The 27,351-nt window shown below is 48.2% G+C and overlaps 1 protein-coding gene across 1 annotated transcript in view; it reads left to right on the top strand.

Annotated features, from left to right (window-relative positions):
• The window catches only part of CDH23 (cadherin related 23), a 495,748-nt gene extending 479,682 nt beyond the window's left edge, over window positions 1–16,066 (top strand). Inside the window, exons 54-67 of the mRNA XM_029911383.1 lie at window positions 1,035–1,145; window positions 1,851–1,980; window positions 4,206–4,469; window positions 5,166–5,327; window positions 5,902–6,158; window positions 7,495–7,592; window positions 8,307–8,427; window positions 9,194–9,273; window positions 9,867–9,907; window positions 10,341–10,401; window positions 11,091–11,220; window positions 11,789–11,911; window positions 12,439–12,552; window positions 14,939–16,066. Of these exons, the coding sequence (XP_029767243.1) occupies window positions 1,035–1,145; window positions 1,851–1,980; window positions 4,206–4,469; window positions 5,166–5,327; window positions 5,902–6,158; window positions 7,495–7,592; window positions 8,307–8,427; window positions 9,194–9,273; window positions 9,867–9,907; window positions 10,341–10,401; window positions 11,091–11,220; window positions 11,789–11,911; window positions 12,439–12,552; window positions 14,939–15,262 (2,016 nt within the window). The 3' untranslated portion in view covers window positions 15,263–16,066. The remainder of the gene's footprint in view (window positions 1–1,034; window positions 1,146–1,850; window positions 1,981–4,205; window positions 4,470–5,165; window positions 5,328–5,901; window positions 6,159–7,494; window positions 7,593–8,306; window positions 8,428–9,193; window positions 9,274–9,866; window positions 9,908–10,340; window positions 10,402–11,090; window positions 11,221–11,788; window positions 11,912–12,438; window positions 12,553–14,938) is intronic.
• The last annotated feature ends 11,285 nt before the right edge of the window (window positions 16,067–27,351 follow it).

The following is a 27,351-nucleotide window of genomic DNA, read 5'->3' on the forward strand; positions in this document are numbered from 1 at the left end:
CGGGGGCTGCCCAAAGCCGGTAGCACTGGCTCAGGCAGCTTGGCTCTTAAACAGAGCCGAAGTCTGAGTCAGGGGAGGAGCAGAGCAGCTGGAGCCCGGGAGGGGAAGTGCCCGGCGGGGGGCGCAGGGTCCAGAGGCATAGGGGCTGCCCGAAGCCCGAGCGCTACCGGATTCATGGTTTGCCAGGCAGTCTCCAGACCCTGCGCCCCCGGCTGGGCGCTTCCCCTCCTGGGCTCCAGCTGTGCTGGGGAAGCGCCGACCGGGGGCGCAGGGTCTGGAGGCTGCCCGGCAAACCGTGAAGCCGGTAGCGCTTGGGCAGCCCTTTTCGCGTGGCTGGGAGGGAGGAGGGGGAGTTAGGGCGGGGACTTTGGGGAAGGGGTGGGGAAAGGGGCGGGGCCAGGGCCTGTGGAGTGTCCTCTTTTTTTATTTTTTAAATATGGTAACCCTATTTTATATCCTCTACCATGTGCCTGGAAATTTATTGTCTCAAGATGGAGTCCAGGGTCACCTGAGCATATCACATGTCCTTACAGGGCTTGATGATTCACAGGGTGTAGCCATTGCCCATATTCTTGCTGAGGCATCCACAGGAAGATCTATCTGGGCAGAATGAGGTTCTTCTATGGCCCATTGTGAGGGCCAAGTGTCTTTGATGGGCCATCAATACATTACTCTCTGGCCTTAATGTAAATTTTACCTGGTGGGTGTTACCCAGGAATACAATACATATGTATGATGTCACTACATAGCCAATATTCATAACTTCAGATACAAAAATGATACATGCATATAAACAGGATAATCATACTTAGTGAACCATAACTTTTCCATTGACACCTTACATGACATACTTTGTACAAGATTTGTTGCAATTGTCTAACAGTGATAATATCAATGATATAAATGTTCATATTCAATCATACAGCATCACACTAACTTCTTGGCTTGCAGTAGAGCCCCCCCATTTGCTAGTGTTTTGCAAAGTCTTAAAAGGCAAGCGTGTGACTAAAGTTGTGTGTGTGTTTCTCCTGCAGCTGATCATCGTGGCATGTGACCAGGGCCAGCCCGCGTATGAGACCATGCAGCCTCTCCAGGTGGCACTGGATGACATTGATGACAATGAACCCATCTTTCTGAGACCACCTGTAAGCAGAGCTATCTGGTCCCCTTGCAGTGGACAGTTCTAGGTGAAGGGATATGGACTATCCGAGTACGTCTACACAGGGATAAAAGACCATGGCTGGCCTGGATCAGCTGACTTGGGCTCGGGCTGCCGAGCTAAAAATTGCTGTGTAGACATTCAGGATCAGGCTGGAGCCCAAGCTCTAATACCCGCCACCTCCAAGGGTCCCAGAGCTTGGGCTCCAGCCCAAGCCCGAGCATCTACACAGCGTTTTTCACCCCCGGAGCCCAAGCCCCGCAAGCCCAAGTCAGCTGACTCAGGCCAGCCGTGGGTTTTTAATCCCTGTGTAGACATAGGACACGCTGAAGTTAGTGAGACAACAGACAGTTAATGTGCTAAGTGAAAATGAACATTAGCCATAAAAACAAAAATTCTCATCTCAATCCAGCTGCCAATCCGGAGCCTTCCCTATGGTGCCTGGGGGGTGCAATGTGTAGTATATGCGATGAGTAATGCGGTCCCTGGGGATTAACTGAGGAGCTTGGTGTTACTTGAATGAAGTTTGTTATGATTTGTCTATTATTAGCATTTTAAGGCAAAGAGAGAAAAAGTCTCCAATCCATGAGGTCAGAGTGAGCTCTATAACATCATGATCGTTGTTTATTCTTACTACTCTACTGCCTTCCCCTGTAACACTCCTTCTCTTCTCCCTGGCCCACGCTGGCAGAGAGGTAGACCTCAGTATCAAGCTCTGTCTGTTCCTGAACATTCCCGCCCTGGTACCATTGTGGGGAATGTCACTGGTGCTGTGGATGCAGATGAGGGCTCCAATGCTATCGTCTATTACTTCATAGCAGGTAGAGTTGCTTCCCTTCTCAGTTTCTCTGTGGGGTTGTTTGTTTTGTGCTGCTGCTTTAATTTTGGATGAATTAAGGGCTTGTCTACACTTAAAACACTACCGTGGCACAGCTGCACCGCTGTAGCACTTCAGTGTAGATGCTACTTATGCCGATGGGAGGGGTTCTCCCATCGGCGCAGGTAATCCATCTCCCCAAGAGGCGATAGCTAGGTCAATGGAAGAATTGTTCTGTTGACCTAGCACTGCCTACACGGGGACTTAGGTCGGTTTAACAAGGCTGCTCAGGGGTGTGGATTTTTTACATCCCGACCGACATAGTTAAACTGACCTAATTTTCTAGTGTAGACCAGGCCTCAGTGTTGGTGAAGGTGCAGGACAGAGAGCAATACCTTGAGCCAGGTATAATGACAGCTGCTGTGCAAGCTTCCTCAACACCTCTCTGTCACAGCACCTACATCCTGACCTTCATCAGCCCCTGGCTATTCCAGCCTTGTGACCCCTAAACTCTGCTATTGCATCACAATCTTGGCTGGGAGCAAAGCTGCTATTCTAGCCCTTGGACCATCACACAGGCCTGAAGATACTCCTTGATCTTAACTTGCAACTCTGCTGCTATTCCAGGGGTGACTTAAAATGGCTTAAAATCGAGGTGGCTGGGCAATCATGTCAACTCACTGCCTTTAGAAACTTGCAGCATGTGTGTCCAGGTTTCTACCTAGATCTCTTCAGATGGGCCCCACAGACTCCCCTCCTCCCCCATTTCCTGCCTCACGGGGGCTGTACTGTTATTTTAGCTATTGCAGAGGCAGAGGGCATCCATGGTCCTAAAATAAAATCCATAAGATATTGCTTTGCCCTGGCATGAACACAACATTGCTTCTGTAAATGCAGTAGTGGCAGTGCCTGCTCTCCTTACCCTGTGAAAAATGCAGCTGTCACACAGAGCAGGTTGCTAGCGGCACAGTATCACATTCCATCTGGCAATGTGACACTCCGTATCAAGGACCCCAACACATCTTACCAGGCATATGGTATGAAGCTGCATCGCTAAGCCAGAGAAACACCATCCTGCTGTTTCATGGGTTAATTAGGAGCTGAAAAAAGGGGATGTCAGGAAAGTTGCTTGTAGCAGGGTGCCATAATAAGACAACCGGCGTGTGTGTGCGCGCGCATTGACAGCTGTTTAAACCTTTGGTAGGGAGATGTCAGTCCTTACGTGAACTCAGTGATGTTTCACACAGTGACAGCCTATTCTGGTGAGCACACTTCTTGGGGGATAGTTTTTAAACCTCTTTCATAAGATGAGAAACTCAGCTCATGAGTTGAATTAAAGAAAATGAAACAATTAAACTGAAAGGCCAGTTCAGCTGGGAGGAAGGAGAAGAAAGGGACAGGGAAAGTTGGGAGGGAGAAAGAGACAGACAGACATCCACTTTATAGGCTTGGCATTCGTGGAATAGGCACACACACACACAAACCTGCACAGCTTGTGAGCCCTTACCCAGCACCCTCCATGCCACACAGGAACATCCCAGGCAAGAGCTGTGATATCAGTTGTGTGGCCTTCATGTGTGCATCCATGGGGGACTTGTTGACCCCTCCCATCTGCTTTTTCCTAGCAGGTTTAGAGGTATTTATGCAGAGGACTATTCATACATAAGAGGCTATCCAAAGAGGTACATTACCAGTGGATGTGAGGTAGCGTGGTAAGGGGAACACGAGGAGCCATTGTCATGGCATCAGTGGGGCTAATTCTAGGAGATACAGAAATGGATCCAGAGTGTTCCATTTATATCCTGCGGTGTGTTAAAATATCATATGATTTCCTAAGAACTGGTGATGTTTTAGAGCTCAAGATTCCTTTGCGTTAGCAGAACCAGAATCAGGATTCATGAGCAGACTCAGTGAGCTGGTCAGGGCAGGGAATGTATCTTACTGGGTGTTTGTAAAAGATCTGTGAATGTATGGAACTAGATACATTATTTTGAAATGTTTTCCTGTGAGGACAAGGAGACCTGGACACCATTTCTGGGCCTGCCTGGAGTGGACGCAGTGTAATCCTGTGGGAAGGGAGGGCAGTCTGGAGAAAGGCAGGGAAAGGCCAGGTTTAGGGTCTGAACTGGATTTCTGTGCCCATCGGTGCTCCTCATTTATGTACCAGATCCAAAAGGGAAGTTTTAGGGCACAGGTAAGACTGACCTGCATTCCATTTACCCTTCCTAGCTGGTAACAGGGAGAACAATTTCAAGTTAAGCCAGGAGGGGAAGCTGCAGGTGCTACGAGACCTGGATCGAGAGACAGAGCCCTATTACTCCATCATTGTCAAAGCCTCCAGTAACAGGAACTGGACACCTCCTAGAGGTCACAGGGCAGCCAGAATCCAGGCCTTGGACCCCAGCACAGACACCACTCTGCAGGAAGTCCGGATCTTTCTGGATGATATTAATGATCAGCCTCCTCGATTCTCTAAATCAGAATACACGGCAGGTAAGAGAGGTGGTGTTACGAGAAGATGGCCAGCTGGTTGGTTGACTGTTTTCCCTGGGCTAAAAACAGAGGTTGCCATTCAAGGATACAAGCTCAGGTCCTGAGCATCCTGGGCTGGCGAGGGCTGAGATCACCATGGCCTGGGATGGGGACTATTGGAAGGAAAACTGTACAAGAGGAGAAACCCAAACTTCTCCAAGGAGATAGTGAAGGGGACCTTGATTAACCCACCAAGCTAAGCTCCATTCCCAAAACCTGCCATACTGCACAGCCAATTACAATCTACCAGCAAAGCCCTGGACAGCAGCAGGCGGTTATACTGTCAGCTGCAAGCTTCCCAGGGAGGTTCACTTGCTGATGAAGACTATTTGACACAAGAGTCTGGCTGTGCAGCTCCATAATAGCCCTGGCTTCTCTCCCTCTTTGGGAGGGTTACTGGCAAAGCCAGGCAAACTGAATGGGTTCAGGGGTCAAATGGGCATATTGTCTACAGGACTGGTAAGGAAACTTCTTGGTGAGGGGTTATTTTGGTGGGCGGCAGGGGTGAGGGATCCCTCTTTGCCATGATGGCAATTGGCATTTTCAGGGGAAACTCTTCCTTACAGTACCTCCTCACTCTGGGGTGTGGCCCGAGATTCGTGTTACATACCCTACTCCATTTCCTTCTCTTCCTTTCTTGCCCCCCACCTCCAAAAGGGGTTGCGACGGATGCCAAGGTGGGTTCAGAGCTGATCAGGGTAGTGGCACTGGACTCCGATGTGGGGAACAATAGCCTGGTCTTGTACAACATCCTGGGGATCCGTTACATCAAGCAGCACTCCAATGACTCGGAGGAGGTGGCCAGCGTCTTCAGTATTGGTAAGTACCCATTTGTCACCACAGGAGCCTCAAGCAGAGATGTTCTCACTAGACAGCACAGAGATCCAAAGGTTCTCATTCCCCTCCCTCCCACCCATAAGCAGGGACCGAAATAACAGTTAGCTAGTCCGAGTGGGGAAGTTTAAGGGTGCCGTATGTTTACAGCCAGACCTCCCATCTCAGATCTCTTTGGTCCCACGTGTGATCCTCCCACAGCAGTGGCTGAAATTGATGCACTGTTTCTGTGGCTCAGAGTGGGTACGCAGTGCTGTCCATCACACAGATAGGGAGCACCTTTTTCTTTTTCTCATTTCTTCTGCTGTGGCTTCAACAGTCCCTTGCTGGGGAGCCATTTGAAGTAGGAGTGGGTTTGCGTGAGGAGGCAACAGCCTTCAAGGCACAAGAAGAGGAATAACGTTCACACTGGAGATGATGTTATGGGCCAGGTTGTCTGCTATGGATAAATCCCCACCCAGCCCAAAAAGCACAAAGGAAGCTGAAAGTCTATTTATTTACTGATGGTCATCTAAAATTATTGGGCTAATTCTTGACTTGGGATTGGCTCTTCCCAAAGGTAACTTGGATGGGATCCTGCGAACCTTTGACCTTTTCACAGCCTACAACCCTGGCTACTTTGTGGTGGACGTCATGGCTTCAGACCTAGGAGGGCATAATGACACCGCCGTTGTGGGAATCTACATCTTGCGGGATGACCAGCGGGTGAAAATCATCATCAACGAGATCCCAGACAAGGTGCGGCAGTTTGAGGAAGAGTTCATCAGTCTGTTGTCCAACATCACAGGAGCCATTGTCAACACGGATGATGTGCAGGTAATAACAGCTCCTGGGCTATGCATATACCCTGATGTGCCATAACATGGCTCACACTGCTCAGAATCTGGGACTAGATGATGGAGGATGGATCACTTGAAATTGCCCTGCTCTGTTCATTCACTCTGAGGAATCTGGCCACTATCGAAAGACAGGACACTGGGATAGATGGACCATTGGTCTGACCCTGTGTGGCCATTTTTATGACTTACAACATAAATCCAGCCACAGAGTGATTGATATACCACTGATGGTTCAAGAACCCCCCTGGTTTTATTTTTAACTGGTCTCCCCTGAAACAGGAGCAGAATATGTGCCTTGTTCCTCCACCACCCACCATCATGAACTCTAGTGGCAGCAGAGAGGGATCCAGTCTTCTGCAGCATTTTTGACTGACATCTAATGTTTGTGTTTAGAAAGTTAGCATGTTGGATTATAGCCAGACTGGGGACACTTGATCACTGTGATTTGTTAGAATGTATCAGCTCAGTGGGAACACTGCAGGATAGAGCTAACAAAAATATCAGCTTATCATTGTTCTGGAAAGAGGAGAGTGCTTATGTGAGAGGTTCCACGTCCCCACACACACACTTCTCTGCTGGTCTATTATATGAATAATTCTTAGCAGTTACATAAAGTATGGGCATCTTCAAAGTGCCTTACAGACTAATTCAGTCTCCTAGCACGGCTGTATGGGAGGTAAGTAATATTGTCCCCATTTTACACATGGAGAAAGTGATACGTAAAGGCGTTGTGACTAGTCCAAGCTCACACAAGAAGTCAGTGGAAGATCTAGGATTAGAACTCAACAGCTCCTGGCTTCCTCCTCAACCCAAATGTCTGTGCTGCCCCTGCATGCACGGGCAATGACAGCAGCCCTTTCTGGGACAGCAGTTCGTGTCTTTGTGGAGCAGGAAAGGAGGCATAACAGTTGAATAAAGGAAGAGGGCCTCAGCCATTTATTTCAAACCCAAAGTGGCCTTAGTTTGCTGGCTAATGGTGTAGGACCTCCTGACTAAGGTGAATGGCCAAAGTAGTAGGCGAGCAAATTGCAGAGATGGGCCCAAAATGAAAACTTTAAAAAGACTAATGGGGCATTGCAAGAAGCCCTGGCTTACAGTCTCCTATTAGTGAGATCTTTTCTGGGATGTGTTCTGAACTGGGGTTTCAGCCCCATCTCTGAATTCCTGACAAACTGTGCCATGAAAGAACCAATATGGGCATGGCCTGATAGCGTGCACAAAGCCCTTTGGTGCGCTAGAACCTGGGGTGGCTGCCCTAGAAGGTGACTTGTTCCCTGTGGCTATATCATGAGCATCTGTTTTCTCTCTCTCAGTTCCATGTGGACAAAAAGGGCCGTGTGAACTCTGCCCAAACAGAGTTGCTGATCCACGTGGTGAATAGAGAAACCAATAGGATTCTGGATGTGGAGCGGTAAGCTACTGTCTCTCTGTATGCATAGATGGGAGAGGGAAGGAAGCAGGAGGAGGGGCATTCATGCTTTTGGAATCAATAAGGAAGTTTTATATCTCAGTTGCTTCATTTCAAAGCACTGGAAGGTTGATGCCATAACACTGGGTCTAATGCGTCTTTCTGTGTGGATGGGCTTGTCCTCCCAAAGAAATCTTACTGTGTTTAAACATGCATTAGTGGACCCAAGTCTGATCATGACTGACTGGTCGGTGTAAACAAGGTGAAGTCATATTCGACATTGTTTCCAACTTAGGCATCCTGTCCCCATCTCTAGAGCAGTGAGGACAATGAAGTAACACCTGCACATACCCCACTTTGCCCCAACTGTTCATGACTGCTGCCTTAGCTCCACCAGCAAAGTTTGTTGCCAGCACCAGAACAAGTGGCTATCACATTCCAATACTGAATTTTTAAGAAACATCTGCTAGCCTTGAAATCTGGTTAGCTTGCTACACAGCCAGGACCTTGCTGATCAAGTCATTTACAAAGACGCTTCTGGTACCATCCAAGCTGCCCAAAGCAACGTGCACTTCTGCCTCCCAATGCCATTGTGCCCTGGACTATCTGGAGGAGGGTTCAGGATCTCCTGGGCTAAACTCTTAAAAGGTATTTTTGGTGGTCAGGAAATGAAAGGAGCCCCTATTCAAACATCTGCTCTCTTTTCTTTCTTCCTAGAGTGATCCAGATGATTGATGAGAATAAGGAGCAGCTGCGGAATCTCTTCAGGAATTACAATGTGTTGGACGTGCAGCCTGCCATCACTGCCAGGGCCCCAGATGACCTCTCAGCACTGCAGGTAAAGGAGAGGGGCATCTCTGATTCCCCGCCTGCCTGTGGCATCAACCCTTTCACTTCCCTGAGAATCATTTGGCATGGCTCTCCAGCCCACCCACTGGGTGACACTAAAGGAAAGTGCCTCTTGCATGATTGCCTGCAAATTGCCTTTTTTTTAAAATAGGAAAGTGGTATTTACAGCTGCTGACATGTAGCAGAAGGAATTATTTCTCCAGGAATCTACTGTCACCTAGTGGAGTGGGATGAGTTGACAGCAGGACATGTTAAACCTAGAGGCTAAGGATATGTCTACATTACCTGCCGGATTGGCGGGCAGCGATCGATCCAGCAGGAGTCGATTTATCACGTCTAGTCTAGACGCGATAAATCGACCCCCGAGCGCTCTCCTGTCGACTCCTGTACTCCACTGCCGCAAGAGGCGCAGGCATAGTCGACGGGGGAGCGGCAGCAGTCGACTCACCGCAGTGAAGACACCGCGGTGAGTAGGTCTAAGTACATCAACTTCAGCTATGTTATTCACGTAGCTGAAGTTGCGTAACTTAGATCGATCCCTCCCCTTCCCTCTCCCCCTCCCCCATGTAGACCAGGCCTCAGTTGCTTTACTGCATCCACTAGCAGGTGATGGACTGTCCCTTCTCTACAGTATGTACTTTCTTCCTGTGGGCCCAGGCTTGTCTAAAACTTAGAAACGTTTCCTCTTGTTTGCTCTCCATCTGCAGGTTTAAAATTGCTCACATCTGTTACAAATAACTTGTTATCTTTTCTAGATGGCAATTATCATCTTGGCTATTCTCCTCTTCCTGGCTGCCATGCTCTTCATCCTCATGAACTGGTACTACAGAACAGTGTGAGTAGCCCTAAGCACCTGGGACTGCAGGACAATGCAAGTATATAAATAAACCTAACTGTTTGGATATTATAGAGTAGAATAAATGACAACAATAACCTGAAATGATAGAACATCATGAGTAACCCATGCAACCTGGGAACGATAGACCAGAATGGCTAATCTAAGATCCTAGGTACTGCAGGTTGAAATGATGGGCACCAATTTTAAATGCAGCTAGTCTTTCAATGGATTTCAGGCTCCTACCTCACATATGCTGAAAATATTACCTAAGCACCCAAGAAGCACAATCCTTTGAGTAGTCCTGACGTAAAGGATCTTTCTGCAGTGACTGGAATAATATACCTACAGCAAGAGACTACAAATGTTAGAACTCTAGCCAAGAGAAGAAGGCACCACCTGAGCTAATAGATTGTTTTTGAGAATGTCCTGAAACCATAGGCCATGTCCTTGCTGTCTAGTGACCTATGACTGTACATGGGAAGAGATTTATTTGCAAGCACTGTCCCATTTCACATGATTGTTCCTCACACTCCTCACTTTAAGTCTTTCTTTCTTTCAATTGACTTAATTTTTTTCCTTTTTTTCCCCAGACACAAAAGGAAATTAAAAGCTATCGTGGCCGGCTCAACAGGTGGGAGACCTTGGTTTTTTTTGTTGATATAACAATATGAGATTCTTCTTAAAGAAGAAGGCTAATAAATATGGGGGAAATAGTGTGAAACACAGATACTGGGCAGTGGGGAGAAACCCAGGAATCTGTTGAAAGAGACTTTGGGCTGCTAGTGGGCAATATATTAGAAATGAGTTTGCCTCGTTATTGGTAATAGATGCATAGATATGACATTGGGAGAATTTTGTTAGTTGCCAGAGCTTTGCGTTATCAGCCCCATAATATTTCCCCCATTGGCATTGCAGTTGTTTCCTTCAAGATATAGGGTGCTGGGCTGTCCGTTCCCCATCTCTCCCTCCAAATAGAAGTGTGGATTTGTGCCCACAGCCATGCTGTTGTCTGTTACTTAGCCTATATAAATGTCAGTCTAACCTACACCTGCTGCCTTCCGCAGGAAACCGAGGCTTCATGGACATCATGGACATGCCAAACACAAATAAATATTCCTTTGATGGGTGAGTTCACAATACTTTTTTTGCTTTTCACAGTTCATTTTACATGACACAGCAGGAGGAATCTCTGATATTCCATGGGCAGAACAAGTGTTTTAGCACCACCACTGGCTTCTGCTAGCACTTCCAACACAAATCATCTCTGTAGTCACTTGCCACTGAAAGCTAGGATTCCACAGCCTGGTAGTATCAGGAGACACCATAACATTACTTAGACCTGGACCTCTCTTGCAAGTCACCCTTCGTATTAATCCAGCACCTAAGCAGTGCAGACTTGTGGCACCTACTGATGAACGGCAGACACAACGGAACTTTGAAAATCACCTGCAGGCAGATGTTACAATTCTACAGTTTATCACCTATAGATTCTTACAGGAAGGGGTCTGGGCCAGGTGGTTTTTGCTTGAAGTTGTTGTTTAAATGCCTAATCCAGGCTTTTAGAATTAATCGTACAGAAATGCCTCTTAATTTAACTACAGCTTGAAGGCAAATGGAGGATTGAAGCAAATTCATATTTTGTTTGTGATGGAAGGAGGAGATATGACCTTGTCAGAGTCTGGTTTTTGGAAGGAGTGATTACAGTGCATAAATCCCTAGAGTAGAACAATGTGTTATTTTCAGAGAAGCAGCTATAGCGGGCCCCATCTTACTGTCTCCCTTCATTCACCTCAGCCCTTTGTGTGTCTGTGTAGGGCTAACCCTGTGTGGCTAGATCCTTTCTGCAGGAATATGGAGCTAGCAGCGCAGGCAGAGCATGAAGATGACCTGCCTGAGAACCTGAGTGAAATCACAGACCTATGGAACAGCCCAGCCAGGACTCACGTGAGATACTGCCAACTTATTCTTACCTTGGGGAGGGGAAGTGACAGTTCAGTCAGGATTCAGATGGACTGAGTTCGCATCTCACTTATACCAGTGCAAATCAGGAGTAATTCCATTGTAATTAATAGAGCTACCCCAGCCCAGCCCGCCCCTTCTGCCTGAGGCCCCACCCCTTCTTCCCAAGGCCCTGCCCTTCCCACCCCTCTTCCCCCACCGGAGCCCAGAGGGCACACACACCCCTAGGCTGCCCAAGCATCCCCGGCCCCTGAGTGCACAGCGTAGCCCCCAGAGCACAGGGAGAGTGGGCAGCATGGCCCCCAGCCCCAGAGCTCAGGGAGGGCGGGTAGGTGGCACAAGTACAGCTCCAGGGTTCTGGGGGGAAAAGCCAGCCCGCAGCCCCGCAGAGCACCAGTGGGAAGCAGGAGGGGGCCTGAGGGCAGAGTGTGGCGCAGGACCACACAGGGCTGTTTGGGGAGGCACAACCTCCCCCAGCCTTTGATACCCGCCGCCCATGGTTCTGCCCCATTTTTGCTGAGGTTTTGTTTTCAGAAACTCCCGTCCATTTTAGGGAACATTTGGAAGAGAGCCCTCTGCTGCCAAACCCGACGATGACCGTTACCTGCGAGCAGCCATCCAGGAATATGACAACATTGCCAAACTAGGTCAGATCATGCGGGAAGGGCCCATCAAGGTGAGTGGAGCTGGCTTCCTCCATTTCTGTCCAATAGCCTTCACGTTTCGGTCCTATGCCATCTTAGTCATTGTCCTTCTTCGTGAAAGGAGCAGGAGAAGGCGAGGTTTCCAAATAGCTCCAGATTCACCGCAGCTGAGAAGAACGTTACCCTGACACAATCCAGTGCAGACTAGTCTTTGCTGTGTGTACCTATTGGAAACCTAACAGGAACACAGCTCTGAAATTCACCCAACTAGACACAGCACAATCTTTGAGCAGAAAACCAGCCTTGGCATCTAACTGTTGGGACAGCCATAGCAAATGCACTATGGCAAGTTCCATGTTTAAAATGTGATGGCACTCAAGTGACGTGAAAGCATATAGTTTCTTTTGAGATCATTTTTTGTTTAGGGGAAGGTGCCTGCCTGGTTCCTCTTGGATGGGGTGAGCTTCACACCTGGACTCCCTCATTGAGGTAGTTTCAGAGTTTGGGGCTGGTGGGGAGAAGCCTCTGTATAATCTCTCCTGTTGCCCCCTCCATCCAGGGCTCTCTCTTGAAGGTGGTCTTGGACGATTACATGCGGCTGAAAAAACTGCTTGCCCAGAGGATGGTGCATAAAGCCACCACCAGTCAGGGGGACCAGTCCTCGGTTACCGAGGTAGAAAGCGTGTGCATGGACATGAGAGGAAATGCTTGCTGTGCCCTCTGGAATGGAGTGTCTGTTTCCATGCCTTTGACCTCTCTAAACTCTGCTGGATGACCTTTTTGCCCCCTAAAGCTGTGTGAGCTGATGGCTGCCAGTTTAACCAGACACAGGGGAGGGGTCTCCCTCCACCTTTTACTGGAGGCCATACTCACAAAAACACTCTGACTTGGCACAAAGAGAGATTCCAGCCGTAGCCACGTTCCTGGCCATCTCATCACCAGGGTGCAGAATGGAATGGTGCTGGAATACAGTGGAGTTGATGGCATGCCACTCACCAGAGTATGTCTCCCCCAGGATGGGTCTGACAGCAAGATAGTGTCTTTCTTTCCTCTCTAACTGTCCACACTGACACTTCTTTTCATCCCCTAGTTAATGTGACATCCCACCATTTACCAGTTTCCCCTTTATCCTGTTTTGCTTGGACCATTTGCTCTTTGGAACAAGCCTTTAGAATATATCATTCCAATAATAATACACCTCTACCCCGATATAACGCTGTCCTCAGGAATCAAAAAACCTTACCACGTTATAGGTGAAACCGCGTTATATTGAACTTGCTTTGATCCGCCGGAGTGCGCAGCCCCACCCCCCTGGAGCACTGCTTTACCGCATTATATCCGAATTCGTGTTATATCGGGGTAGAGGTGTAGTTAGCTGATCAGCCTTTCCGTTTCGCCATCACTCTGTTCTCTTGGTTCTCCGACATTGCTGCCTGCTCATTCAGCATTTCATTTGGTTGCTCTCCTCCTCTTGGCCCCACACATGTTGGTGTGACTCAGAATTGTGTCCCCTTCTCTCGTGGCAGCATCTTCGACTTTCTCAGCTTCTAGCTCTGTCTCTGTGAAGGATTCCCAGGCCTGCCTCTCTCTGGGTCCAGTCTCACATCTCCTCCTGCACTTCCAACCAAAATCTCAAACGGTCTCTCCAAAGCACAGGTTTTTGTTTTTCCTCCCCATGCATGGCCATTTCATTTCCTATGCCCCCTATGCTCCCGTCTGCCAGGCTGGCCACCTCTCTCATTCAGCTCCTCTTCTTCCGCCTTCAGGCCAGACTTCAACTCCTCCCTGGTGTTTGTTCTGTAGAATATTGTCAAATATCCATCCTTTCTCCTTTGTGCTCACAGCTAAACCGCGGCCAGTGGCAGCTAGTGCCTCCAGTTAATGGTGGGGCTGCAGGTAGCAAAGCCCACTCCAAAGCTTTTTTCTATCCCCTCACCATCCCCTCCACTATTGTAGGGTAAGCAGATTTTCAGAGTGGAGAAGCTGAGACATGGTTGTGGGGGTTATGGGGAAGGGTTTGGGGGATGGGGGTTGATGGAGAGGTGAGAGGAAAAGAGGCCCCTCTGCTACCACCTTCGCCCTTTCAGAATGAAAATCTGAGAGCCCTTACAGTACAGGGCAGGGTGGGAGACAACAGGAGTTAGCCTCCTCCTCTCCCTCCCCACAGACCCCCAGCTCAGAGCCAGTTCTTACTTTCCTAGCTCCCTTTAATCTCTTTCCCCACAACTCTGAACCCTCATTCACACACAGCACCATTTCCCTGACACAGCCCCATTCCCTCCACTCAGAATCCCACTCGCTTATCCTCAGTCATGCTGGCAAACCCACCCCTCCCACTTAAGCCTCCTCCATTCCCGAAGTCCCCTCAGCTCCCTTCAACCCAACCCCGGATTGTGCGAAAAGCTCCTTCCTCCTGGCCTCCCCTGCCTTCGTTGGCCTTCGCTCCCCCGTCTGCCCCCAGCCCTGATACTCTAAAACTAATGGAGTCTCTTTCAAGCTACTTAGAAGAAAAAAGTATCTGAAAATCTACTGTTGAAATCTCCCACTTGAACTCACCCCATTTGCACTCTCCACTGCACAGTATTTTGCTCCAAGACCAACACAGCTTAAAAACCAATTCCATGATCTTACTGTAATACAAAAAATAAATACTTCATAATTCACATTGCAGCTCCTTCTGGGCAGGGACTGTCTCAGTCTATATTTCTGTACAGCCTCTAGCACAACTTAGCCTGGTCCCAGCTGAGGCCTCTGAGTGCCACTGAGGAGGAGTAGAAGAGTTCATAGTTACAGATTTTGTGTTAATGCTCATAGATCATGTAGGATCTACCTGAGATTCCAGTTTAGCTTTAAGATGTAGCAAAGAAAACACTGCTGTGAAGCTGCCTACAAATATAACTAGTGGAACCTGCCCCTCATGCTGACCCCTTCAGGAAAAGCTGTCTAGGGCCTTCAAGGGGACAGCTGGTAACCGGCAATGATGCTAAGGGAGGCAGGGGAGGGAAAGGGACACAGGTATTGGAACCCATGTTGTTGATTTGTGCTTGGGCTTCTTGCAGCTGATCCAGAATGACCTGGATGAAGAGGAGGAGCAGAGCCCAAGCCAGGGGAGCCTTCGGTTCCGGCACAAGCAACCTGTAGAGCTCAAAGGCCCAGATGGTATCCATGTGGTGCATGGCAGCACAGGCACTCTGCTAACTTCTGATATCAACAGCCTGCCGGAGGATGACCAGAAAGTGCTGGGTCGGTCCCTGGAGACACTGAACACAGACTGTGGAGGCTATAATGACCGCAATGCTCGCACTGAGTCTGCCAAATCCACCCCCATGCACAAGATGAGGGAGGTGATTATGGAGAGCCCACTGGAGATCACAGAGTTATGACTAGAAGTGGCGTCACTTGTCTAGCATTCCAAGAAAGCGTGGCCAAGCAGATAGTCACTGCAAAAAGAAAACACAGACTCGGGGCAAGAGGGTAGAAGAGAACCTGGTGGCCTAATCACAGCCCCAAAAACTAATCCTACAGAGATAGCCAACTGTTTTGTTTTGATACAGCAGCCTTGGGGAGCCTTACCTTGGTGGAGGGCTCTCAGGACTCTGCTTTCCTAGAAGCACACATCATTTGATCATTAAATTCATATTTTTTTATTTTTTTAAAAAATCTGAAAGATTCAAAGTTTCAAAACAGAAGAAGGGAAGCCCTGTGGAATTGAGACATGAACTACTAATGTTTAGGGTTGCAAAAAACCTGCACCAAGAGGGTACAAAGACTCAAGACTTGAATATTTCCTGGCTCCTCAACTCGCCCATGGCTGCATCAGTGCATCCTCCTACTGTGCATAGGACGGGAGCACATCACACCAGGGTGGGGGAAGAAGGTTCTGGGGCTGATGTGGCATTCCAGGAAGCCTATAAAGGGAGTCTGAATCTGTTTGGCATTAATCTGTGTCATCACCTTTACAGGAAGAGAAAACAAACCGAAGACATTTCTCCATTTTGCTGGCTTACCAAATCATATACGACGTCAACCAGAAACAGACTGACATTAACTTGGGTTTTGAATGTAGAGTGTTCGTGTGTAATTTTTTTTGTTTGTTTGTTTGTTCCGTTTCTAATAGTAACTTGTTGAGAGTTTTGGGAATGGTCTGTTAAATGAACCAGAAATACAATATGGATTTGGTTAACCTGTCCATTGTTGTTTCTTTCTCACTACCAAGGGGCACTTCGCTGGGGAAGATGTTGGGTTTACCTAGCTCTCAGTGTGCACTCATCTGTGCATACACTGCTATATATCAGCAAAGAACTGTTGTGAATTAAACACAGAACAGTGTGTGGCCTCACTCAGTTCCTCTGCTCACCATTTCTATAGTGTCTGAATGCCCAATCTGCAACACTACATGAAGTGGCAAGAATACTTTAATCTCTACCCCCACAGAACCCTACCAATACTACCCAAAGAGGCGCCTTTCTAACAGACTTCTAGCAAAGGAATGTAATCCCTTGGAAAAAGTCAGTGTTATTCCACAGTCCTGCAGGCATGCTGCTGAGCAATAGCATGCACATGGTGCATACTGGAGCCAGCGGTGTAGCATGGCATTGGCTTTGATGTGGGAATCACCTGGTGAAGTTCTATGGCCTATGTTATGCAGGAGGTCAGACTCGATTATCATAATGGTCCTTTCTGACCTTCAAAATCTCTGAACACATTAATCTGTAGGACACATGGTAAGATTCAGTTTTAGCTGAAGTCAGGCCATAATGGGGACATCTAGCAGAAGAACATGGTGATCACAGTAGATGCAAGCCAGAAAGAACTTCAACTACTACTGCATATGACTTGGGGGGAGGGAAGCACAAAGCTTGTCCCACTTGCAGGAAGTTTTTATTCGTAGAGAAGTTTTTTTGCAAAATCAAGAGACTGTAGAAAGCAACTGCATCTCCCTCCCCACTTCCCGGCCCCCCTATCTAAAGCTGGGCAGCAGCTACTGGAAAAGGCTGATCTTGAAGGGTCCTGACTTTTGAGTTAAAGTGCACCAGCTCACAAGTAAGTTCTGAATCCACCTTATCTACAGAGGTGCACCTCACTGTGGTATCTGAGTGCCACTGGTGTGGTATCCCTGGCACAAACCGGTACAAGAAGGCAGGAAAATTGAAACCTCCCCTCAGTATGATTCTGTCCAATCATAATGAAAAAAGACAATGGGGAGGAGGAGCAAAGCCTGATCCCTTTGAAGGCAATCGTGAAACTGACTCCCTTAAGGCATCAGGTTTCAGCCTATAGTCTATAAGATTTACTTTCTAGACAAATGTCATACACAACACTAGAGTTACGGGATGACAGATAAGGAAAGCTGGATGTTTTCTATACCTTTTCCCCCATGCCGCAAAGGCAAACCCCTCATGAGACAGCCATTGCAGTCTCTGCCCAGTCCTGCATTATGTGCAGAGAAAAAACTGCAGTTGCTTTCAACACAATCACTATTTTCTGTCCCAATTGATGTAAATACTAATGTAAATATCACCTAAATATCTAAGACACTAGAAAAAGTAACAAAACTAAGGAAAGCTATGCCTTAACCTGAATAAAGAGTTTGCATATGGCTGAATTGTATAAATGAAAATTACATTCTCTAGAAAAACAAATACACAAGACAACAGTCAATAGCAACTAATTCTGAATTACCTGTGTGTTTAGATTCTCTGCACCTTGGTTATAATGTGAAGCAATTAAAAAATTTAAGTATTTGTGACGTGAGTGTCTTGCCAAGTTTAAGGCAAAGCACTCTACCATCACCAGTTATCCTAAGGAAAACATTTAAATGTCCTCTTGGTTTTGAGCTTTTTAATTACTTTTTTTAAATATCAGATGCCAGGCTGTTTGTTCACATTGAAGAGGTGGGTGGGGGGAGAATATACATTTTGCCCTTTTCAATTTCACTGCCACTTCCCCTACATAATGATATATCATGCTCATGCTCAGAATCCACCACATAATTCAATTGCCAATAAAAAACAGCTTTATGTCATGTCTCCATTGCAGATCGGATCCTCCAAGAGCAGCAACATTGCAACAGCAATTAAGCTAAAGGAACATTTGAGAAGACAACAGGGGAGAGACAATTCCCTTCTTTGATGTAGGCAATCTATCTTGAAATTGCCAGAATAGTCATAAAATCCACAGTCAGAAGGTTTTCTTCTAGTTCCACATGTGACTTGACCAGAGGCTAAGAGTCTAGGAGAAAGTAGAAGTGAGACTTTTATAGTAAGTCAGATGGCATCCATTGTGACTTTCTGTGAGCGACTGGGAGTGCCAACTGCAGTCAGGATTTCAGATAATCAGCCCAAAGTATGACCATTATCCAGAGATCCCTCTTGGTTTAATTTTGTGCCCTAATCTCATGCTCACTGAAGTTAATAGCAAAGCTCTCATTGACATCAATGGGATAGGAACAGGCCTTTAATGATCATCATCTGATGCTTCACAAGACTATATTGGAACAGATGGACACACAAATGTAGGGACCTTGTTCTGAGTTATGGTCCTAAACCCCAAGTCTCCATTTTGGTTGGTATTGGGAGTGCTGCCAAGGATTGCACCACCAAGGCAGGCTAGGAGGGAACAGTAATTCCTCCAGCTGTTTAATGGATGGCATTTAGTGACACCAAGAAGGCCCTGTGGTTGATTCGCGTTGGCTTCTGGACTGATTTATAAGGACTGATTTATACCTTAACAAAAATGCAATTATGATCAATTGGCCTCCCCACAGTATCATGTTATATATTAGCATAGCTATATAATTGGTTATTTACTAATCTTTGTTGCATTAATCCCCTCAACTGGGGTTTGCTCTAAGAATCCTCTCCCTCCAAAGTGCTCTCTGTTCAGTGCCAGATTCTCTATCACACCACATGCTAACGTGTCTTCCTTTATGATACACCACACACTTCAGTCTTGAGCTGTTGGACTCTCTTACCTCAGGACAGTGCTTTACATGGCCAAACCACGTGAGCCCACACTTCCTAGTTGCATATATGGGTTAGGTCAGGCCCATGAAATCTGACAGGGAGGGGCAGGGCTGGGGGCACCCCACCCAGGACTCCTACCAGGTACTGGGCTCCGGCTGTCAACCCTGCGACACTGAGGAGAAATGGGACTTCCTCTTCTCCTGCAGGAGCTGCTCCTGGGGCCAAGTCAGCCCCACCTCCAGAACCTCCCCCCAGCCACAGGAAACTCCACACCCCTGCTCCGTTTCCTGTTCGCATCACTCCCCAGGCATGGGGGAGAGGTGTCACTGTACAGGGAGGTTCCTGGAGGTGGGTGTACCCTGGCTCCTACGGGAGAAGAGGAAGTCCTAACACAGCCTGGCTGGGACTAATAGCTGGAACCCAGCACACCGTAAGAGCCCCCAGCAGGGGTGCCAGAACTAGGGGTGGGAGGGTGTAGTTGTGGGGGGGGGGCATGGAAAACCAAACGTGGGCAATCAAAGGTTGATGGCCTTTACTAGAAAAAGCCCCGTTTTCAGTAGGCTCAGTCACATGCTGTCCAAGTTCATGCAGCATTAGCCATTTTGTGGCTGAATTTGTCACTTGATAGAATGAAAGAGAAACTTGCATAATCAAGTATTAAATAACTGACATAGTCTTCTAGCTAGCCACTGAGCAGGTGGACTTCAAGCATCTGCAGCATTAGCTTGCCAAGCTGCCTCACACTATGTCCCAAGCCGTGGAATTGCCTGCATTGCATGGGTGCTCATCCTTTTAGGCTACGCTTTTAACCAAAGTCTCCTGAATTAGCATTTGTGGGGTCCCTTATAAAAAAAGCTATTAGATATTACAGACCATTGGCATGGATTGGTCACCGCTGCCCAACCTCTCTCTCTTTTACACTGATTCTGCATTGTCATATGGCGCTCCTCTTCCCCAGCCTCTCTGCTAATACGACGCTTCCTGCCAGGAAGCAGGAGATGAGTTGTCAGCCCTGTTAGCCCTAAAGGGATTGAGGCTGAGCCCACTTTCACCCCGGGAAGCATGGAGACAGCATGTGCTTTGTTTCTCTGCATAAAAAAAGAATGAAAGTGAAGCAAGGACAGGAACACAGTGAAACCCTTAGAAAAGGACAGGGGAGTCTGCAAGCCTGGGGACAATTAGCTGCTTCATCTCAGGACATAGTTGCAGGGGTGGCATCAGCCTTGCTTTCCTGTCCACATAGGACAAGTAGCTATCACTAGGTCTGGCTGTCTGGTCTCATGGGTTCCTCCTTGCCTCACAGTGGGGGCCCCCTCTATGTACACACCTAGAGGCCTTCCTCCTTGACCCCCCCTCAGGGTATTGTCCTATTTTCCAGCCAGCCTTGTGACCACTCAGGGACTGCGTTTCCCCTCAGGAGAGCATCACACATCTACTGGGCTTTTGTGTGTCCTGAGTGGACCTTGTCAGCACCTTCCTGTATGCCCATAAAGTATGGGCTGCTCGCCCAGGGACACTGGGTAGAGGCCGTTCTTTTTTGTGCAGGTTTCGCACACCTGGCAACTTGAGTACTTTTGGCCACCTGAGATTTCAGTCCCCAGAGTCCTACTCTCTTAAAGAACTACAGCCACTGCACCCTCTCATGAATTGCCTATATTTGCCATCAAACACCCAAGCAGCAAACCAAAGTAGCTAAGTTATTTGGAAAGCACTGGTATGGTGTTAACGCAAAGTAGAAACTCAAGCCTTATAAGCTGATGACATTTTGACTGTTCCCCGATGCCGGAGGGAGGGGCTCTGACGGCCAGCCCAGGCCCCGGAGCTTGAAAAGGAAAAAAAGGATCGGGCTCGCGAGAGATGGGGGCCCTGCTGCACGGGGCAGCCGCAGCCGGCCGGCTGGCCAGCCTGAGAGCTGCCCTCCTGTGCACAAAGGTGAGATTACCTTGATACTTTTTGACTGTTCCTGTGCTGGTCAGTCCACACCAACTGGTGAACCTAATACTTAGCTGCAAGGTTTCTGAGGTGACAGTTGAACATCACAGCTGCAAGTTGCCTGATGGGCACCAGCCCAAGCATCATTAACAACATGAAATGTGTATTTCCTCATGGTGGCAACACAAAAGTGGAAGCTCTTGTGAACGTAATCAGAAACAACAGTTCAACCAATGTGTGGGAGACGGGATGTAATCATCACACAAGCCACCACTGCTGTGAAAGTGGTAGGTGAAGAGGCAGGGCAAGCAGCGACGCCAGCCCCAGCCTTCTGCAGGGGGGTGGGGTTGGGCAAGCAGCTTGGGCCAGCCCCATGTGGGAGAGGGGCACGAGCAGCTGAGGCTAGCCCCACCAGGTGTTCCATTTTTCCCTTTGATCACCCTAGTCCAAGGACACTAATAAACAGCCAGCTGACAGACCTCCACCGGAGCCTGCTAAGGAGGCCTCAGCTTTGGCACTGAAATAGTTCAGCTCACTGATGTGGGAGACTGAAACACAGGAGGGGGTTGGTGGCAAACGGAACCATAGACTCAGGCGCACAGAGGCAGCGAGGAGACCAAGAGCACAGCTACCAGCGGGAGTGGTGTGGCTGCTAGACACAAACTGAAATGAACAGCATTTGGAAACCTTCCCCAGGGACCACACCCAATCCCTAGGGTGCACTTTGATGGACACTACTCACGGCTGTTGCAACAAGACAAAGATTGGGGACTGTGGTTAATAAATTCAAATAGCACCACCTGGCTGTCCAGGTGCACTCACGGCTGCCAGGTCAGCCTCCATGTTTCTAGTGGGCCCACCTGGCCTTAAAATCTCTGAATCAATCAGTTTGGCCACAGCCTATGATGGTACCCGCAGCTACAGTCGCTAGAGCCACAAGGAACCATTTTGACTCACCCCAGTGGCCAGAGCAGAACAGGCCTTGGTTCCAGAAACTGCCTGCTTATTTAGTTACTACCATGTTCAAAAGCCAGTGTATTGTTTGTCACTCTGACCCATATACACTGCGGGGGCTGAGCTTGTGCTTCATCCACAAAACCAACAGAATGGCTGGGGGGGGCGGGGGGAATCCTGTGCGTGTGCTTTCTATTTAATTACATTTGTTTTGAGGAGACACCCTTTTGTTTGCTTGAGTAATTTTTTCATCTATGCCTTAAAAACTGCTGCTACATGACCTTACCTGGTTGGTGCCCATTTAGAACGTAAGAATGGCCATACTGGGTCAGACCAAAGGTCCATCCAGCCCAGGATCCTGTCTGCCGACAGTGGCCAATGCCAGGTGCCCCAGAGGGCGTGAATCTAACAGGTACTGATCAAGTGATCTCTCTCCTGCCATCCATCTCCACCCTCTGACAAACAGAGTCTAGGGACACCATTTCTTACCCATCCTGCCTAATAGCCATTAATGGACTTAACCTCCATGAATTTATCTAGTTCTCTTTTAAACCCTGTTATGGTCCTAGCCTTCACTACCTCCCCAGGCAAGGAGTGCCACAGGTTGACTGTGCGCTGTATGAAGAAGAACTTCCTTTTATTTGTTTTAAACCTGCTGCCCATTAATTTCATTTGGTGGCCCCCCAGTTCTTATATTATGGGAACAAGTAAATAACTTTTCCTTATTCACTGTCTCCACACCACTCATGATTTTATATACCTCTATCATATCCCCCCTTAGGGTACGTCTTCACTACCCGCCATATTGGCGGGTAGCAATCAATTTATCTGGGATCGATATATCGCGTCTCGTTAAGACGCGATATATCGATCCCCGAACGTGCTCACCATCGACTCCGGAACTCCACCAGAGCGAGCGGCGGTAGCGCAGTCGACGGGAGAGCCGCGGACATCGATCCCGCGCCATGTGGACCCCCAGGTAATTCAATCTTAGATACTTGGACTTCAGCTACGCTATTCGCGTAGCTGAAGTTGCGTATCTTAGATCGATTCCCCCCCCCCCCCCCAGTGTAGACCAGCCCTTAGTCTCCTCTTTTCCAAGCTGAAAAGTCCTAGCCTCTTTAATCTTTCCTCATATGGGACCCATTCCAAACCCCTAATCATTTTAGTTGCCCTTCTCTGAACCTTTTATAATGCCAGTATATCTTTTTTGAGATGAGGCGACCACATCTGTACGCAGTATTCAAGATGTGGGCGTACCATGGATTTATATACGAGCAATAAGATATTCTCTGTCTTATGCTCTATCCCTTTTTTAATAATTCCTAACATCCTGATTGCTTTTTTGACTGCCGCTGCACACAGCATGGATGTCTTCAGAGACTTATCCACGATGACGCCAAGATCTCTTTCCTGATTAGTTGTAGCTAAATTAACCCTCATCATATTGTATGTATAGTTAGGGTTATTTTTTCCAATGTGCATTACTTTACATTTATCTACATTAAATTTCATTTGCCATTTTGTTGCCCAATCACTTAGTTTTGTGAGATCTTTTTGAAGTTCTTCACAGTCTGCTTTGGTCTTCAGCAGTTTAGTATCATCTGCAAACTTTGCCACCTCACTGTTTACCCCTTTCTCCAGCTCTTTTATGAAGAAGTTGAATAGGATTGGGCCTAGGACTGACCCTTGGGGAACACCACTAGTTACCCCTCTCCATTCTGAAAAGGTACCATGTATGCCTACCCTTTGTTCCCTGGCTTTTAACCAGTTCTCCATGAAAGGCTCGTCCCTCTTATCCCATGACAACTTAATTTACGTAAGCGCCTTTGGTGAGGGACCTTGTTAAAGGCTTTTTGGAACTCTAAGTACACTATGTCCACTGGATCACCCTTGTCCACGTTTGTTGACCCCCTTCAAAGAACTCTAATAGATTATTAGTAAGATATGATTTCCCTTTACAGAAACCATGTTGACTTTTCCCCAACAATTTATGTTCTTCTATATGTCTGACAATTTTATTCTTTACTATTGTTTCAACTAATTTGCCCGGTACTGACGTTACCAGTCTGTAATTGCCGGGATCACCTCTAGAGCCCTTTTTAAATATTGGCATTACATTAGCTATCTATCTTCCAGTCAATGGGTACAGAAGCTGATTTAAAGGACAGGTTACAAACCATAGTTAACAGTTCCGCAATTTCACATTTGAGTTCTTTCAGAACTCTTGGGTGAATGCCATCTGGTCCCGGTGACTTGTTACTGTTAAGTTTATCAATTAATTCCAAAACCTCCTCTATTGACACTTCAATTTGTGACAATTCCTCAGATTTGTCACCTACAAAGGACGGCTCAGATTTGGGAATCTCCCTAACATCCTCAGCTGTAAAGACTGAAGCAAAGAATTAATTTAGTTACTCCGCAATGACTTTATCGTCTTTAAGTGCTCCTTTTGTATCTCGATCGTCCAGGGGCCCCACTGGTTGTTTAGCAGGCTTCCTGCTTCTGATGTACTTAAAAAACATTTTGTTATTACCTTTTGAGTTTTTGGCTAGCTGTTCTTCAAACTCCTTTTGGGCTTTTCTTATTACATTTAGCCTCAGAACCTTTGTTTGCTGCTGGTGCCCAAGTGTCACTCCCAATAGCAACTACACCTCTACCTCAATATAACGCTGTCCTCGGGAGCCAAAAAATCTTACCGCGTTATAGGTGAAACCGCGTTATATCGAACTTGCTTTGATCCACCTGAGTGCGCAGCCCCCCCCCCCGGAGCACTGCTTTACCGCGTTATTTCTGAATTCATGTTATATCGGGTCGCGTTATATCGGGGTAGAGGTGTAGTTTGAGCAACTGAGCTTGATCTTTCACTCTCTGCCTCATTGGGAGGAGATGAGCCACAGCTCGTTGTAGTGCTACGTAATGTGTAGCCTGCCTTCTGGGGGTGGCATTGTAATGCCCGACAAACCTAGCCTGGCCCTTTACAAATGGTCACATGCACTTTCACTGTTAGCACTAGTGGCTCAGAGTGCAGCATTATAAATAGCCTCAGCCAGCACCTGGGGAAGAGAACCAGAGTCATCAGTGATGTCTTCAGCAATGCTCCCCACACAACGGCAAGGCTGCTGATCATCTAGATATCAAAGCTCTGAGGCAACCCAACTGACCCTCTTACTTGACCAGCAAAGTAAACCAAGGCTAGCATATGAACTTGCCACGCCATCCATTTCCTCCTCTACCGGAGAAAATGCAGAAAAAGAGACTTGTCGTCTACACTGCTCATTACTTGATGAGGATCTTACAGTCCCGACACCCACATCTCTCTGTCTCCAGGTCAGGGACTTCAGCTGGCTGAGCTCCTTTGGGAGTGTCAGCAAGGATAACAGTCCCATCCTCAAATGTGATTCAACCTTCCAGGGGTGCACTGGCCACCTCCTGCATGACGTGAGCATGCACATGCCTCCAGTCTCAGTGGTCACTGTAGAGCTGAGACACATTTATTAATTCTTAGAGCCCTTTTAAAAATGGACACTGTCATATTGAAACATGAGTTATGTTCTCCTGAAGGCTGGGTGTGAACACTGCAGACACCTCATGGGTCAAGCAGAGAAGGGCATTAGACACTGTCTCTTTAAACATGAGAATGGCCATACTGGGGCAGATCAACGGTCCATCTAGCCCAATATTCTGTCTTCTAACAGTAGCCAGTGCTCAATGCCTCATAGGGAATGAACAGACCAGGGCAATTATCGAGTGATCCATCCCCTGTCATCCACTCCCAGCTTCTGGCGGTCAGCAGTTCTGGCAGGCAGGGACACACACACCCCACCCCCAGAGAATGAGGTTGCATCCTTGACCATCTTGGCTAATAGCCATTGATGGACCTATCCTCCATAAATGTATTTAATTCTTTTTTGAAACCAGTTATACATATGGCCTTCACAACAGCCCCTGGCGGATTGTTGACTGTTCAGAAAACTATTCACAATGACTCCAAGATCTTTTTTCTTCAGTGGTAACAGCTAATTTAGATCCTATCATTTGGTATGTATAGTCGGGATTATGTTTTCCAATGTGCATTACTTTGCACTTATCAACACTGAATTTCATCTGCCAACCTCATCTGTGCCTGTTATAGGAAGCAAGGGTGAGGGAGAGTCCACTAGCGCCTACATGGTTATGATTAGACGTTCCAAGCAAATATGGTTCAAGCATACAGGCAGTACAATGGGAAAACACAGACTATTTGGATTTCTTCAGGGCAATCCCAAGCTGCCTTATTAGAGCAGAACAGTGCAATTCCATCCAAACACGCTAGGTCTACTGTTTAGTTTGTTTAATTATTTATTTAAATACGAAGTATTAACAGGGTTACAAATCCTTGCCAAGTAAATATCAGAATCGAAAAAAGAGTCATTACAACACTCGGCTTCTCTTTAGAGCAGGGGTCTCAAACTCCCGGCCCGCGGACCATCTGCAGCCCAAGAAACTCCCCAATGTGGCCCGCGGGGCTCCAGCAATTTTGGGGCCGGGTCTCTCCCTTGGCCCTGCTGCTGCCTCCAGGCGCTCCCCCAACCTGCGTGTTGCCCAGGGGCCCTGCCCACCACCGGCAGCGCAGTGGAGCTGAGTGGCTTCCTGCGCACTCGCTCCAGTGGCTGCCAGCCCCTCCCTGCGGCCCCGGGGTGGGGCTGTGCCTCCACGTGCTGCCCCCACCCCAAGCGCCCCTGCGGGCAATAGGAAGCTGCGGGAGCGGTGCCTGGGGGCAGCAGCATGCGGAAGCCCCCCAGCCTGCCCCACCTTGGATCCCCAGGTAAGCATCGCACTCCCCGACCCCCTCCCAGAGCCTGCACCCTCACCCCCTTCCCACACACCCCCAGCTGCCAAACTCCCTCAAAGAGCCTGCACCCCTTCCCCCTTCCCACATACCTCCTCCTGCCCCCAAACTCCTTCCCAGAGCCTGCACCCCCTCCCCACATACCCCCTCCCTCCCCCAAACTCCCTCACAGAGCCTGCACCCCTCCTCTCCCCTCCCCACATACCCCTCCCACCTCCAAACTTCCTCCCCGAGCCTGCACCCCCTCCCCACATACCCCCTCCCTCCCCCAAACTCCCTCACAGAGCCTGCACCCCTTCCTCTCCCCTCCCCACATACCCCCTCCCAGCCCCAAACTCCCTCCCAGAGCCTGCACCCCAATCCCCTACCCCAGACCACCTCCCCAACCCAAACTCCCTCCCAGAGCCTTAGGCAGGTGGTGGGGGGCAGAGTTTGGGGCGGGTGGATTCTGGGCAGCATGAGTGACATTATTGGCCCGCTGGGAGGATTTGAGGACTGGCACTGGCCCTAAGGTTCTGTCTATACTCGTTCATAAGCTGAATATTTTTGGTAAAAAAGTGACGCATCAAAGAGCGGGGGTCGGCTTATAAATGGGTCTACACCAAAATGCGATGATTTAAAACTCTATGGAATCATTGAATTGAATATCTAATGCATTGTCATTTGGTTTACCTGGAGCGTCTGCAGGCACGGAGCCCCTCAGCTCTCTGTAGCCGCGGTTCGCCGTTCCCAGCCAATGGGAACTGCGGGAAGTGGCGCCACTTCCCGCAGCTCCCATTGGCTGGGAACG

The sequence above is a fragment of the Terrapene carolina genome, unplaced genomic scaffold (genome assembly GCF_002925995.2).
Source record: "Terrapene carolina triunguis isolate 2854851 unplaced genomic scaffold, T_m_triunguis-2.0 Scaffold95, whole genome shotgun sequence".
Taxonomy (NCBI): Eukaryota; Metazoa; Chordata; order Testudines; family Emydidae; genus Terrapene; species Terrapene triunguis.